Source organism: Sporisorium graminicola, chromosome SGRAM_23 (assembly GCF_005498985.1).
Source record: "Sporisorium graminicola strain CBS 10092 chromosome SGRAM_23, whole genome shotgun sequence".
NCBI lineage: Eukaryota > Fungi > Basidiomycota > Ustilaginomycetes > Ustilaginales > Ustilaginaceae > Sporisorium > Sporisorium graminicola.
Genome location: NC_043732.1, coordinates 123,200 through 138,303, shown reverse-complemented (window position 1 = coordinate 138,303; position 15,104 = coordinate 123,200). Strand labels below are relative to the sequence as shown.

At 57.4% G+C, this 15,104-nt stretch overlaps 5 protein-coding genes across 5 annotated transcripts; 1 reads left to right on the top strand and 4 right to left on the bottom strand.

Moving 5' to 3' along the window:
* Window positions 1-1,035: 1,035 nt before the first annotated feature.
* On the bottom strand, window positions 1,036-1,835 carry EX895_004177 (uncharacterized protein; the record flags this gene model as incomplete). The annotated part of the gene is made up of 2 exons (XM_029884773.1): window positions 1,036-1,645; window positions 1,780-1,835. The coding sequence occupies 2 exons, from the start codon at window positions 1,833-1,835 to the stop codon at window positions 1,036-1,038; spliced, it is 666 nt and encodes a 221-aa protein (XP_029738874.1).
* Window positions 1,836-4,723: 2,888 nt separating this feature from the next.
* On the top strand, window positions 4,724-6,724 carry EX895_004176 (uncharacterized protein; the record flags this gene model as incomplete). The annotated part of the gene is made up of 1 exon (XM_029884772.1): window positions 4,724-6,724. The coding sequence occupies one exon, from the start codon at window positions 4,724-4,726 to the stop codon at window positions 6,722-6,724; it is 2,001 nt and encodes a 666-aa protein (XP_029738873.1).
* Window positions 6,725-6,991: 267 nt separating this feature from the next.
* EX895_004175 (uncharacterized protein) lies at window positions 6,992-9,559 on the bottom strand (the record flags this gene model as incomplete). Its single annotated transcript, XM_029884771.1, has 1 exon — window positions 6,992-9,559. One exon carries the CDS (start codon window positions 9,557-9,559, stop codon window positions 6,992-6,994), a length of 2,568 nt encoding a protein of 855 aa, XP_029738872.1.
* A 735-nt stretch (window positions 9,560-10,294) lies between these two features.
* Window positions 10,295-12,118, bottom strand: EX895_004174 (uncharacterized protein; the record flags this gene model as incomplete). Its single annotated transcript, XM_029884770.1, has 1 exon — window positions 10,295-12,118. The coding sequence occupies one exon, from the start codon at window positions 12,116-12,118 to the stop codon at window positions 10,295-10,297; it is 1,824 nt and encodes a 607-aa protein (XP_029738871.1).
* Window positions 12,119-12,785: 667 nt separating this feature from the next.
* EX895_004173 (uncharacterized protein) lies at window positions 12,786-14,174 on the bottom strand (the record flags this gene model as incomplete). Its single annotated transcript, XM_029884769.1, has 1 exon — window positions 12,786-14,174. The coding sequence occupies one exon, from the start codon at window positions 14,172-14,174 to the stop codon at window positions 12,786-12,788; it is 1,389 nt and encodes a 462-aa protein (XP_029738870.1).
* Window positions 14,175-15,104: the final 930 nt, after the last annotated feature.

Here is a 15,104-nt window from a genome sequence, read left to right as displayed (position 1 = left end):
GCCTTGACCTGCTTGTCGGCTGTTAATTGTTCGACATCATCCATGAGCTCCACTATGGCATCGAGAAGATTTGCATCGTTGTTGAGGATTCCAACCGTTCCCTCGAGATGGACGAGTACAAGAAACCCTCGTCCGATGAGAAGTTGGAGGAGTCGTCATCCGAGGAGGTGGACGACAACGAGTGCAACAACCAAGAGCACCACGAGAAGCAGCCATTTTCGTCCCGCCCTCTCTAATCATCTCTCTGCACCTCGCTCTCATCTACCCAAATCGGTCATTGCCGGACGCAGCTCCCGCAGATCGCTTTAATGCATCTTTCCTTGAACAGTCGATAGAGTCGTATGCTTTCCGTCCAGCAGATCATATCGTTCACCTCTAATGTGTCGTTGTTATTGAAGGAAAGCCGTCTGCTCGCAACCGCGGCTGTGAAAGCATTGTCCTTCTCTTTGTCGGTTGGCTTCTCGAGTGTGGCTGAGTTGTGGAACAAGACGGATGAGGAGGGACCAGCTTTTAATGAGAGGAGCCAGCTGCGTTCTCCCTTCCTTGTCGACCTCCTCATCCTCATGCACCAACCCACGCTGCTCATAACCGCTACAACATCTCTGAGCTTTCGAACACAACATTACTCACAACATGGTCCACTCAAACAGAGCGACGATCCCTTCATCCTCACAAAGTTTTCTTCGCGTTTCATCCTTTAGCAATGTCTGCTCCCAACGTCAAAGCTGCTACTACCGCCGCCAAGGCTGCCGAGCCTTCGGTTTCGCCTACTGCTGCTGCTGGTTCGAGCGCTGATGCGGTTACGCCGAAATGTGCCGCCTGTTGAAACCGTTTCAGGGAATTCATTGCCAAGCAAGATGTTCAGCCTTACATTTACGACAATCCAAGCTGCAAGCAAATTGACACGCACTAATCCTTCGTTCGCACAAATCAAGTGTAGAGACCGACATGAGCAGTCTGTGTGTGCATGTACTGTATCTGCTTTCGAGTTAAGTGTTGTATTCATACGCAGCAGAGAAAGCGAACATTTATCTTTTAGGCCGAAGAGGCGGAAGGGTCCTTGGTGAATCGGAGGTAAGGCTTGACGGTCTCGTAGCCGGGGAAGAGCTTCTCGGCCTCGGCGCCCTGGACCGAGGGGTGAACGATGACCTTGTCGCCCTTCTGCCAGTTGACGGGGGTGGTGACGCGGTACTTGTCTCCGATCTGGAGCGAATCGATGACTCGCAGGATCTCGTCAAAGTGGCGGCCGGTGGAGGCGGGGTAAGAGATCTTGAGGCGGATGACCTTCTTGGGGTCAATGACAAAGACGTCACGGACGGTGAAGGGGATGCCCTTGGCGTCGACGTTGGTGGGGTCGAGGGCGTCGAGCATGTCGTACTCAGTGGAGACCTTGCGGTCCTTGTCGCCGATGATGGGGAAGTTGACGGAAGTCTTGCCGACCTCGTTGATGTCCTTGATCCAGGCATCGTGCGAGGCAACGTCGTTGGCCGAGAGGCCGATCACCTTGACACCGCGCTTCTTGAACTCGGGCTCCTTGCGTGCGACTTCACCGAGCTCGGTGGTGCAAACGGGCGTGAAGTCATCAGGGTGCGAGAAGAGGATTCCCCACGAGTCACCGAGGTACTCGTGGAAGTTGATGACACCGCTGTAGGACGAAAAGCAACAAGCAAGGCGAGAGGGGAGGGCTAGGGTCAGCGCCGTCGATTCCAATCTCTGGGAGCACGGGTATGGATAGTGCCGACGACGACGGCCAATGTGGCAGGTGTGCTGGACACTTACTGAGTGGTCTCGGCGGTGAAGTTAGGGGCGATGGATCCAAGACGAAGGCCAGGCATTTTGAGGATATGAAGTCGGGTATGTGACGGTGGTGTGGTGGTGGAAACAGAAAGAGAATGGGACGAGATGGAGGATCTTCTTGTACTCGACGTCTGACGACCCGTGAAACAAGCAGAGGAGCAACGCGTGGACAGATTCCGCCATCTAGTGAGCAGGCCCCTGGCTCGCTCGCCACACCTTTCAGTCTAGCACACTTGTCCTTGGGTTCAAGCACAACATCTCGCCAATCTGCCGCAAAACGGGTTATCTTGTGTGGTAGCGCGAGTACCCGACCGGGAGTGGAAGCTACGGCTGCAGATCGTCTAAGCTAAGTGTGTGTGTCTTGCTGCTGCGAAAGCCCTGTGGAAAAGAGCGAGGGCGGCGTTTAGAAGAAATGACTTTTTTTCTGACGCAGGCGCTCGGACCTACTGACACTGGCAGCGTAGAGGCTTGGCGGGGGGACGGAGTGGGGGGAAGCTGAGCATAACAAGCCTGCACGGACGGGAGCTGTCAAGCGTGCATCGTTGACACCACTTGAGACAAGAATGGCATCTTGTCCGCACACCATCTTTGACAGCAATGGCGTGCTTTTGCGAAAAGGGTCCGGTCCAAAGGCTTTTCTGGAAATAGTCACACTTTGCGGTGTAACATTAACTAGCCAAAAGGGCGGACGCCTAAATCACGTGCTCTGACATTTTTAGACCAACTTTGAGGTGGAGAGCGCGGCAAAGAAAAACAAAGTTACGCGCCCCTGTCTCTACTCGCTTCGACTGAATTCGAGAACCCTGAGAAGCCTTGCTTGGCCTTGGGACGCGGTTGACAACAGAGAGGATTTCCAGCGCCGACAGTAATAGAACTTGATCGAGTGAAAAAGCACAATGCAGCACGTTCGGATTGGTCGCAGCTCGTTGGTTGGCTGTGCACTCAGCCACGCAGAATCAAGTCCAGACCGCATGCTGGCAGGCAGCCTACGAAAGCAGCGTGGCACGCTACGCTCGGGGCAACGCTGTATGGCAGCCGAGGAGGAAATGCATATCGGAACCAAACGAGAGCTGCAACTGGACCCTGGACTGCTGGCGTCATCTAATCTACCACAGCAGAGCAGGTCAAGGGGCGCGCCGCTTGTTGTTGTTGCAGCCGAGGTGCCTCTCGCTCGCTTGGCCTTGTTGGGCATGGATGCTTGGACGAGGCTGTGTGGGGGTGGGTGATGGAGTTTCATCTGCGCTCTGCTCTCTCCTCTGGTGCCCAAGCCAATAGGACGCCGCCATTCTTGAGTGATGTTCGACGCTAGCTCGGTCAGGAGCTCCACGGTTGCTCGTTCTGTGTGCCAAGATGTGTGGATCTGAGTTAGGCGAGTCCAGCTGACTGCTGACTCGAGCCGGCCGGCGAAAGCGATAGCGAGGGCGAGATCCGGTGTTCCACGGCCTACAGCACCAAGCAAGGCGGACAGACCAACCAACACAGGGTTTTTGAAGCGGCCAATTTCATCCGGCCTACCCAAGATGTGACTACAGGATAAAGCTGCACGAGGCTGCAGATTTGGCTGCAGGGTGATGCAGCTGATACAACGCGCACGCTGGTCTGTCACATACACGTATACCTCTTTGCCCCCGAAAGCCATCTGGTCTCCATCCGACTCCCATCTCCTCATCAACCCATCCCGTCGTGTCGCATTCCTTTCTCTCTGCATTGCAGACAGCCTGCAGTATACACTATAGCCGGCTGCATACCGCCTACATAACGACCTACAGCTTCCTATCATCATCATCATCATCATCATCATCATCACCATTAGCTGCCTCTCGCTAGATTCTCCCACACGCCAAGACGACGAGACGCACCCACCACCCATCTTTGCCACCCACCCTCTAACTCCGACAATAGCACAGGGTCCAAAGACAGCTGCAGCTATCCTCCTATTGAGCTGCACGCTTGCAATTCTTGCTGCAACCTCGCCCTTCTTCGCTTTCCTTCCTTTGCAGCAGGTCTCTTTTTCTTTGTTCTCGTCTGAGACAGTCCCACACGCGAGCAACACTCGACTGCCTTCCAACGACCACCGCCACCACCGCCGCCACCACCACCGCCGCCTCTTCGCCATCTTGTCCTCCTAGGTGTTGAGCTTCTACCTAAGCTGTCCAAGCCTCGCTTCGGCTTGTCAGAAACCCTATTCCGGGACCCTGTCTCACCCACCCTGTTCCTATCTTGGACCCTTCCGTTCCGTCTCGCTTTAAAGCGACCATCCTTTGGAACAGCTCCCTTCTCTTTCTGCTCCGCCATCACCCCTTGGATTGCACCACTCGGCTGCATTCACAGCACGGCTCCACCAAGCCCTCGTCTCTGCTTGGAGCGACCCTTATCCGACCTCGCCTGCAACGCATACAGCAGACCTTCCGACAGACACAAGCGCATACATTCCCCGCGTTCAACTGGCATTCAGCCCGGTCCTAGCAGCAGCATCCGAGCGTAGTCTTCTGCTCAACTTGGCCTCCGCGCATCTACTCCGTAGCCACCTTTCCCCGGCACTATCAAGTCCGTGCACGTTCTGCATCGTATGCACCTTCTTATCGACAGATACCTCTGAAGCATCGCATCTGGCGCTGGCTCGCCTTGGATCTTCTCTAGCATCATCCAATCATCCAAAGATACCCTCACTTTTTATCGTTCTTCATCCCGTATCCTTCTCTCGACTCTTCATATTCGGGCTACCTTTCTAGTGCGGTATGCAATTGCCTTAGTTCCTCGCCATCCTCGCCACATCTTCACAAAGGGCGCTTAACCAAACATTCATAGCACCATTCATTCGGAGCAAGCTGGAACTTGACATCATCTCTACTGCCAGTCACGCCAATCACGATCACTAAGGATTTCAGACGGGGACGCATATCCCATCTGCAACCATATTCACACCATGACAGCCCAAGTCTTCCACAACACCATGCCGCAACACCCTTTTCCTTCGGCCTTTTCCTCGCCTGTACCTACCCCTTCGCCCACAAAGGAGAACCAGCTTCCGATCTTTCCATCTTTTCCCTTGCAATCTTCCGATGCCTCGATGCCGTCCAAGCATATTGGGCCCAGTCATTCCCATGCTGACGCTGCACAGGCTAGTAGCAAAGATGTTCAAGAACCGCGCACGTACAAGGCTCCCGAGTCGCGGCGCGTATCTCGACCAAGGCTTCGCAGCCTGCAGAGCCTCAACTCTGCTCCCGCAACACCCTCTTTGACCGAACAGGACAGCGGGCTTGCCTTCATCTCGACAGCACGCTTTCACTCGCTGTATCCCAGCTTGAGCAGAGCTTCGTCGCGCAACGCCGTCGAGACACTCCAACCGCTAGCAGAATCGAGTTCTGCCAGCGCCGGCAAGCAAAAGGATGCAGACCTGCCCCAAAGGTCTCCGCCTTTGGCTGCTTCAACTCGAATCGAAGCCAGCGGGATGCCTACTAGGGCAAGGCGGTGCTCTACCAGTCCTACTCTGGATTCGGGTCTGAGCGAGTTCGGTCAGATGGGTGCTCCCTTTGCCGATAGCCGCACTGCTGACCGCAACAATGACGTATCGGCAAGGTTCCGTAACTTTCAAAGCAATACCGGCGCTTTCCTTCGCCGCAGTCATACTGTCACGGCAGGCATCAGCTCGGCGGCTCCGGCGAAGAGGGAAGAGACACCTCCACGTCGATCACCTCCCTCGAATGCCATGACGTACGGCCCGAGCAGCGGCAGGAGCGCTCCCAAGCTCACTCAACGCCGACAGACCGTGTCCAATGTATCTCCTGACTCGGTGACAGAGCGACTTGGAGGCGCACATGCCAACCGAGCTGGCACCGCTGTCTCGCCCGCTCCCAGTCGCACCTTGTCGTATTCGCAGCCATCACCCAACGCAGCACCAGGCAGTACCTTGTCCGTGTCGACCCCGCCTGCGCGCCTCCGCGAGCGCGGCACGCTGCCCAACAACCAGCTCGAAGCTAAAGTGGTCATCCTCGGCTCCCAGGGTGTCGGCAAGACATCACTGGTGCACCGCTACACATCTGGCCAGTTCACCATTGCCTCTACGCCGTCGACGATCGGTGCGAGCTTTTTGACCAAGAAGCTTATTGTGGATGGCGTCAAGGTGCGCTTGCAGTTGTGGGATACCGCGGGGCAGGAGCGCTTTCGAAGCATGGCGCCCATGTACTATCGTGGCAGCCACGCGGCCGTGATCGTCTACGACATCACCAGCATGTCGAGTTTCTTGGACATTCGAGCATGGATCGAAGAACTCAAGAAGAACATGACGACAGATCTTGTTATGCACATTGTGGGGGCAAAGCTGGATCTGGGCTGGTCGCAGAGGCAGGTGGAGCTCGAGTTTGCGCGTGCCACGGTGCGGAGTTGGTTGCAGCCGTACCAGGGGGAAGTGGAGCCGTTGGTTCCGGAGGTCGATGGCAGCCCGGGTTCGCCGACGCGGCCGTCGTCGCGGTTGACTGCTTTGGCGATCGGTTCGGCGTCTAGGTTGACGACGTTCCAGCGCGGGAGTAGTCCTGGATGGCCGCATCTGCCGTCTGGTGCAACGAGCGTGGCTAGCACGGTGGCGACAATGCCTGCGGCGGCGTCTGGGCCGTTGAAGCCGAGCAGCTTTGGCAGCAGTGGAGCGTCGAGTGGGTCGGCGGGGAGCGACGGAGGTGCGGATGTGGACGCTCTTATGAGTTTCAATCTGTCCTGGGACGTGGTGGAGGTGTCCGAGGTGTCGGCGAAGGACGATCGCGGGATTGAGGAGGTGTTCCTGGCGGTGACCAAGAAGCTTGTGGAGCGGCGGACGCAGATTGAGCAGGAGAGGGCGCAGAGGGAGCGCAACAGCATTTTCTTGCCGTCGGATGAGCGCGTGCCTCAGCAGAGCGACGAGGCGGTCGTGAGCAACAGCTGGTCCTGTTGCTAATAGCCGCCGGAGCGGTCGTGGATTTTCCAAGTTGCGTTTGTCATATATACCATGTGTTCCTAGTTGTCAGCATGTCGTTGCAAGTTCGCAAAATTGTTTCAGCATTTGTCTTTTGGTCTCACAAACGAGTGTGCGGGTGGTGGACTGATATGCACAGCTCTCTGGCTCAGTGTGTGGTGAGAAGACAAGCAGTGACGATTGAATAAACGGGAGCAAACGTGACGGGCGCAAAGCCAAAAATACAACGAGAAAGAAGCGGACCAGGACTCAGAGGAAGACCAAGCGATTTGCCGAGACCTGGAGGACGCCGAGGTCCTGGTACTCCTGGAGGCACTCCTGGAACTGGTCCTCGAGGAAGCCGGCAGCGATGATGCGTTCGCGCAGCTGCGGGATGGGCAGGCCGTGGTCGAGGCCCATGTCCTCGTCGTCGTCGTCATGGTCATCGGCGGCGCGGGCGGAGGCGTGGTGGTTGTAGAACTCGCGGATGATGCGGTAGATCTTGGAGATGTACGTCTGGTCCTGACCGAGCGCATCACGCCCCGAAGACGCCAGCGAGGGGTGGTTGAGGATGGACGATTTCGACACTTCGAGCAGACGCAGGGCCTCGTCGACGTCTGGGACCGAGACGCTGTCGTCAAAGCGCAGGCGTGCGAGCGCTTGCGAAAGGCGGATGATGCCGAGCAGCGTTCGTGCGCTGACATAGCCGGTTCCACTCGACCCGGCACCACTGTCCGAGGCATGCGAGATTTCATCCTCCTTGTACTGGCTGCGCATCTGCACGTAGGCGCCCACGACATAGTCGCTCACCGCCTTCGAGAGCACGGGCCGCTTCTGGCGCGCCAATGCAATGTAGTGGCGCATGAGCGTTGGGCTGATCACGTCAAACTCGAGCTCCGGATGCGCGTTGTGCATGTGCACGTACGTCACGTGCTGCGCCAGCCGCTCGTCGTCGTCGCGCGTCGGCGTGTCCAGGATGAGGTAGAGAATGTCGAATCGCGACAAGAGTGCCGCGGGGAGGTTGATGTTGTCCACGGGGCTCACACGCGGGTTGTACCGCCCGTACAGCGGGTTTGCCGCCGCCAGGATCGACGTGCGCGCATTGAGCGTCGTCGTGATCCCGGCCTTGGAGATCGAAATGGTCTGCTGCTCCATCACCTCGTGGATCGCCGTGCGGTCCGACTCCTCCATCTTGTCAAACTCGTCGATGCACGCAATGCCGTTGTCCGCCAGAACCAGCGCGCCGCCTTCGAGAACCATCTCGTCAGTCACCGGGTCACGCATCACGGCCGCGGTCAGACCGACGCCCGAACTACCGCGACCCGTGGTGTATACGCCCCGGGGCGCGACTTTGGAGATGTACTTGAGCAGCTGCGATTTGGCCACACCCGGATCACCCATCAGGCAGACGTTGATGTCGCCGCGGATCTTCATGCCGTCTCCGACGGTTTTGCCAACACCGCCGACGAGCAGCAGCAGCAGGCACTTTTTCACGTCTTCGTGGCCATAGATCTCGGGCGCGATCGACGACGCGAGCTTCTGGTACAGTGCCGGGTCGTCTTTGAGCTCGGCGATCTGTGCGGCGATTTCCGGGGTGCGCTGCATGGCGGTATACTGTTTTTTGAGCTGATGAATCGACTGGGCATCCAGGTAGGTGTCTGTCAGCAGGCCGGCTCGGATGGCCTTGAAGCCGGAATAGGGCATGGGGAGGAAGATGCCACCGACGTGCACGACGTCACCCGGGTTCATCGCGCGTGTCAAGGGCCCGTAGACGTGGATCGTCATGGTGCGCGGGATGTGTCCCACAGGGACCTGGTCGGCCATTTCCTGGATCTTGACTTCCTGGAAGGGCACAAACTTGCTCGCCCGCACCTGCGGGTACAGCGGCCCTCGCGTGTTGTTGGTCATACATCGTCGCGAGTTGCACTGTGTCAATGGCATGTACTGTCGCGAGGTGACTTCTTGGAACACCTCGGCACCGCACACATCGCACGCGTACGCATCGACGAGCAGGAACGGCTTCACCTCTGACACGCGCGTCACGATACCTCGGACCGTGATGAGCTTGCCCAGGTGCGAACCGCGCACCGCGCGCACCGCAAGTGGCTCCTCTGGCGCTTCGGATGGATGCATACGCCCCGTGTAGGGTTTAAAGTAGAGCGTGTACCTGCGCAGCAGCACGGGCGGGAAGACATTGTCGCTCGCATCTTCCGGTGCCACGCCGGCGTTGTTGGGGTCTTCGGCGTTCTCGACTGTGCGTGCGTTGCGCTCCATGCGCTGGTGTCGGATGACATCGAGCACGTCGTCCTTGTGCGAGATGTCCTTGGACGGCTCGGGGACGAGCTTGTCTACGCACTCGCTGAACAGGTCGAGATACCGCTTGGCGTTGTTGCGGATTGCTCCGACGAGCGTTTTGCCCGACTCGTTGGTGGTGGTGTTGAAATGAGACGCAACGTCGTTGAGATCAATGATCAGTGAGTCCTGCTCGCGGTTGGCGATATTTTGCAGCTGATGCATGTAGAACGGCACCTGTCGCGATCCGGAGGCGGAGGCGGATGCTTCGGCCTGGCTGCGGCTCCGTCGTTGTGCCGCTGCTCGGTCGACATCCATGCGGTCGATGGCACCGCTCAGCTCTCGATCGAGGTCGAGATGGTCGTCATCGTTGTCACCCGCATCTTCCAAGCTGATGGGCGCTCCACCGGCTTGTGAAGACGAAAGTGAAGCCAAGCGAGATGCGGGCGCCTTGAAGAAGAGGAGGAAATCGGTAATCTTTTCGCGCTCGTCTGCGTAGTTGATCCCGAGCGAGATGGTGGGGAGGATGGGGGCGGGGCCGGACATGATGGTGGATAAGGGCTACTTATGCCGAGGGGGGTATACCGGTGAGGAGCTGCCGTGCAAGAAGTCTGCTTGATGTATGAGCGCAAGCGAGGGACAATGCCCTTAGGGGGGAAAAGGCTCCAGTGGTGAGCAGAGAGGGGCGTGCCTGATGCCAGAGACTGAGGGTCGAATCCTGAGGGCCGGGGGTTGATTGATGTAGCTGAAAGATGATGATGGTGAAGAGAATGACGGATGAAGACAAGGGTGTGTTGAGGATGTCTTGTTGTCGACCTTTTGCGCACGGCTGCGAACAGCACGTTGAACGACAAGTGCGACTGTTTCCCTTGCAGAAGAAGGCAAATTGGCACAAATGCAGAAAGGCAGAACGACGAAGCGCTCACGACATGCCGCCGCCGCTTCTCTGTCTCAGTCATTTTCTGCCCGCTCTCGCTGTCGCTCTCTCTTTGCGCGAGACAAAGCGCGAAGAACGGACTGCAATTTACACGACGTGCACGCGAATCCTTTTGACGCGCGTGTTTCCGCACGCCAACAACACCCAAGACGCGTCTCTATGGCGCGTTTGCGGGACAGCCCCAAAAAGGCAGATAGGTGTTAAGGCGTCCAACGACCCGGATCGCCATCACTCAACCAAGAGGCGAGCCGAAGCCTATCAAACTGAGCGATGCTGCTTGTTCAGACCGTTGACACACGACTGACCTCTAGAAAGAATTACAATGCATGAGCTTGCTGCCCACCTCACGGCTTGAGTGGAAGATCCGCAAGACAAGGAGCATTGAAGAGCCTCCCCGTCCAAGCGCCCCTCGCCGTCGGAATCGCTACATACAGCCACAACAAGATATTGGCGATCACAAACGCCGTATACACAATCTTAAGCGTCAAGCTATCTAACTCGATCGCCAGCCTCGCCGTGCAGATGGCCAGACTGGCAAAAGGGAACGTCAACCCCCACCAGCCCATATTGAACCCGAGCTTGCCTCGCTTCAGCTCGCGGATGATGGTAAACACCCCAATGGCGAGCCACCAGATGCCCAACCCGAACAGCAGCATCGCCGAGATGAGCCCGGCGCCGTACAGCGCTTGACCGACTGAGAATAGCTGTGGCACTCCTGAAGAGGAAGCGGGGGTCGAGATGGTGGGGAACAGATGCAGGGCTACTTTGCCTAGATGCAGACACGCTTCGCCGCCCTGGCCGCACGGCCCCAGCGGCAGGAAGACCGAGATGATGACATCGCGCGGTGGACTCTTGAATAGCAGCAAACGCTGAAAGTAGAGTACCAGGATGAGCAGCGCCAGCGGCAGCCCGATGCCGAGGACGAGGTAGCTCACCACCATGATGGTAAACGCGTACGTTGGATACCTGTGCATCAGGATCTCGGCGATTACGCTGCCTGTCGCCGCGGCAGTGATAGGCGGAACGATGGGCAGCAACAGTGCCGCAGTGATGCCCTCGAAATAGTGCTTCTGGTACGTCATCATGCTGAACGGCACTCCGATTGCAGTTAGCAGACTCAACGCCGTGGCGCCCCACCACAATCCGCTTGCTGCTAGAGCGAAGCCGATGCCAAGCTCGAACTCCTTGGTGCCCAGCTGCGCGATCCCGCTGATGATGGTGATGAGGCCCATGGGCAAGGTTCCCAAGAACATGGACTTTTGCGGATGCTTGATGGTCAGCGGCACCACTTCCGGGTACATGAGGTACCTGGCGAAGAAGGCGCAGAGGAAGAGGATGAAGATGATGATGTCCGCGAACAGGAAGCATACGGCAGGGTACCGCAGGCCAGAATGGATCGATGGCCACGGGAGAAGGTTGAGCAAGGTAGCTACTACGCCTGTGCCCATCGTCACTGAGAACCAGGATGGAGTGAAATGCAGCACGCGTTCCTTGATGCCGTGCCGTCGCATCGGCTTGCCGTCTTCACCAACCATCTTGATGCGTGCCGGCTCGCTGCTCGCATCAGTCGACCTTGTTCTAGCAGGGCCTGCGTCGCCACCGCCAGTTGTTGCTGCTTTGGATCGAGCCGCCTTTTCGGAATCTGCCATGGCGGCCAGCTCTTCCGCCCTCTGCCTTGTACTCGACGGCTTGGGCCTCTTGCTTCCGCTTCGATGTCGTTGACGCATTATTGATGGCAGCAATCTCCTCTTGCGCGAGCGCTCCCTCTTACTCGCAGCAGCAGCAGCAGTAGCATCGTCATCGTCGGTCTGGTATGCATCGTTGTGCGTGTGCGCATCGCCGGTCAAGACGCGTGTCAGACGCTGTCCGTACGACTCGGTAGGGTGGAGCGTATGTTGTTCGCCCGTGGACGAAGTGGATCCACTCGTTCGCTGATCCATGTGCGGAACACCCATTGCTGCTTCGATGTCTGTCTGTGTCGCCTCCTGGTCTGCCTTTGTACTTTCTGTGCCGTAGCGCTGAGTTGTTTGCGAAGTGCTGGGAGATTGCTGTCCCTGCGCCTGTTGCGGCCGAGATTCCGTCACGGGATGCGCATGTTCGACGGATGCGACAACGTCGTTTTGCAGCTCGAGGCCAGGAGCGTCCTGATAGAGACGAGGCGAGCTCATCTTGAGATACTGATGCTTGGTTGGATTGCGAGAAGAAAGTGTCTCCCCCCTGTCCTAGGGTGTGAGATAGGAGAAGCGGGTGTATATATAGCAGGTGGTTCGCCTCTAGGACTGCCGTTACAACGACATCCTGCGGTGAAGGTGGCAATCGTCTCCGCTGTTGAGTTTTCGATCTGCTGCTGCGTACTTGCGCGAGAGTGAAGACCAGCGATGGACGGTGGTGACTCGGAACGAATCAAGGTGTGTGTATGAAAGATTTATCGGTATCATGTTGTTGTCGCATGTCAAGATCTGCTGAATAAACCCACAGAAATCCAAAAAAAAAACAAGATTCGGCTGGAAAAGAGCGGGGAAGCCGTGACAAGCAAAGCGCCGTATTTCCGCTTTTTCCTCCACCTTCTTCCCGTTCGGGCTCTCGCTGAGAGCACCGCACGCTGTCTCCTCAGCTAAGCCAAGTCAAGTGACGTGCGCGCTCAACTCGCTCGCCACAGTCTGGATCGAATTCAGCGAGACGTACTCAGCAGGCTTCAGAGACAAATGTCACAGAGGCACACACACGCACACACACACGCACACACAATGCACAACGCTGTTTGGACCGCTTGTGCATGAGAGACTTGATTCCAGAGAAGATGATGAGATGATGGCGACTACAACGTTGCGACGCTCAAAGGTGAGACTTGATGCCGTTCTTAGCAAGCAGCGCCTCCGAGATGGCGTTGGTCTTGTTGAGCCTCTCCCATACCTCGGGCGCTCTTCGCAGCTCGAGCTTGCCAAGCTGCTGCAAGTGCACCTCGTCGGGGCCATCAGCGTAGCGGAGCGTACGCAACTGCGCGAAGGCATAAGCAAGTATGGTGTCTTGCGATACACCCTCGGCACCGTGTGCCTGCATTGACATGTCGAGCACCTCGAGTGCCGCGTTGACGACCGCAACCTTGCTCATGCCGATCTCGCGCATGGCACCTTTGGCGTTGGTCTTGTCGATCATGTTGGCCGCCGAGAGCACGAGCAGGCGCGACTGTTCGATCTTGATACGCGCCCATGCGATGTTTTGCACGATCGTGCCGTGCTCCGAGAGCGTCTTGCCGAACGCCTTTTTGCGCTGGTCGGTGCAGCGCGCCAGCATCAGGTCGAGCGCGCGCTCGGCGGTGCCAATGGTGCGCATGCAGTGGTGGATGCGGCCGGGGCCCAGACGGCCCTGGATGATCTCGAAACCTTTGCCCCAGCCCAGAACCAGGTTGCCAAGCGGCACGCGCACATTTTCGTAGATCACCTCGCAGTGACCCTCAGGTGCATCGTCGTAGCCAAACACCTGCATGGGGCGGATCACTTTGACACCAGGTGCATTGGCGGGTACGATGACCAAACTCTGCTGGGCGTGGCTGTTGCTGTTGTCCGGGTCCGACTTGCCCATCACCAGATGCACCGCACAACGCGGGTCACCAGCGCCCGAGATCCACCACTTGTGTCCGTTGATGACAATCTCGTTGCCCTCCTGGCGGATCGAGGTGCGGATGTTGGTGGCGTCCGACGAGGCAATGAAGCGTTCCGTCATGGCGAAAGCCGAACGGATCTCGCCATTGAGCAGTGGAGTGAGCCAGGTGGCCTTCTGCTGCTGGTTGCCGTACTTGGCAAAGACCTCCATGTTGCCCGTGTCCGGTGCAGCGCAGTTGAGCGCCTCCGAGGCAAAGTGCGAGCAGCGTCCCGTCATCTCGGCGATCACGGCGTATTCGATGTTGCTCAGCGGCGAGCCCACATCAGGGTAGTGCTTGCCGGAGAGGAACAAGTTCCACAACCCTTGCGACTTGGCCTTCTTCTTGAGCTGCTCCACCACCTCGGGCACGATCTTCCATCGCTTCTCCGGGTCGGTGGAGACTTGGGCGTGGTAGAGCTTCTCGGCGGGGATGCACTCGTCGACGACAAAGCGGATCACCTTGACCAGCGTCTCCTTGGCGAAGGGCGAAAACTTGTCCTCGATGAACGCCCAGGTACTGGCGCCAATGAATTTCTTGATGAGCTCATCGCCACCGAGGCCAGCAGCAAGCACTGTTGTCATCTTGATTTATGAAGGAGCGAAGGCGAAGAGACGGAAGAGGAGTGTAGGTGTCCAAAGGATACTGAGTAGAGGAGAGGAGAGGAGAGGCGGGATGGAGGGAAAGGCGATGTAGTCCATGCACGAGCACTACTTGTAAAGAACTGGGTTCAGAAGGTAAAGCGACCACCGGATAGCCACCGGCAGCAAGAGTCGGAAAGCTGGCCCGGTGAGAAGGCAGGGTCACAACTGACCGAAAAGCGGGGGAGACACCAGAGGCGAGTTTGCACAGGCTCATCAGGGTCTTTGTGTTGGGGCTGTCTTGTCTGGCCATCTGCTGGCGAAACGAGCGAACGAGCAGCCAAGACGCATCCTGAGGAAGACAAACTTGGCATCAGGCACGAGAGCACGAGAGCACGGGCACCCAGAGACGGCGAACAAAAGCAAGGAAAATCATTTTTCTTGTTTTTGCGGGGTCGTTTTTTCCCCTTCTGTGCGAGAGACCGAAGCTTTCGGCAACTTCCAAGCCAGCAGCAGCAGCAGCAGCAGCACGACTAGATACGCTCGTGCGTCGACTCTCGCTCCCCAACGCAGCAGCAGCAGCAGTCGCGACTAAGGTATAAGAGTGACAAGTCGAGTAAACCGAGCGGTCTCAAAGGAAAATGGTTTAGTTGTTTATTTTCTCCCTTTTGTTTCGTTTTTGCTTGGTGTGCTTGGTTCCGGTTAAACAGGAATGGCAACTATGAGTAGCCGGTTTCCGGTAAAGCTTGAAGCCATTCTTCTGCCGAGCCTTGTTGCTGCTGTTTCGAGCCTTTGCGCGCCTGCTCAAGCTACAGGTCGGATCTGTCCTTGCAGTACTTCTACCTGCTGTAACGTTTGGTGCCTTTCCCCGCAGCCTGTCCAATGCAGACCACGCATGAGTGTCGAAGGGGCATCATTGCGGGGGAAGGCATA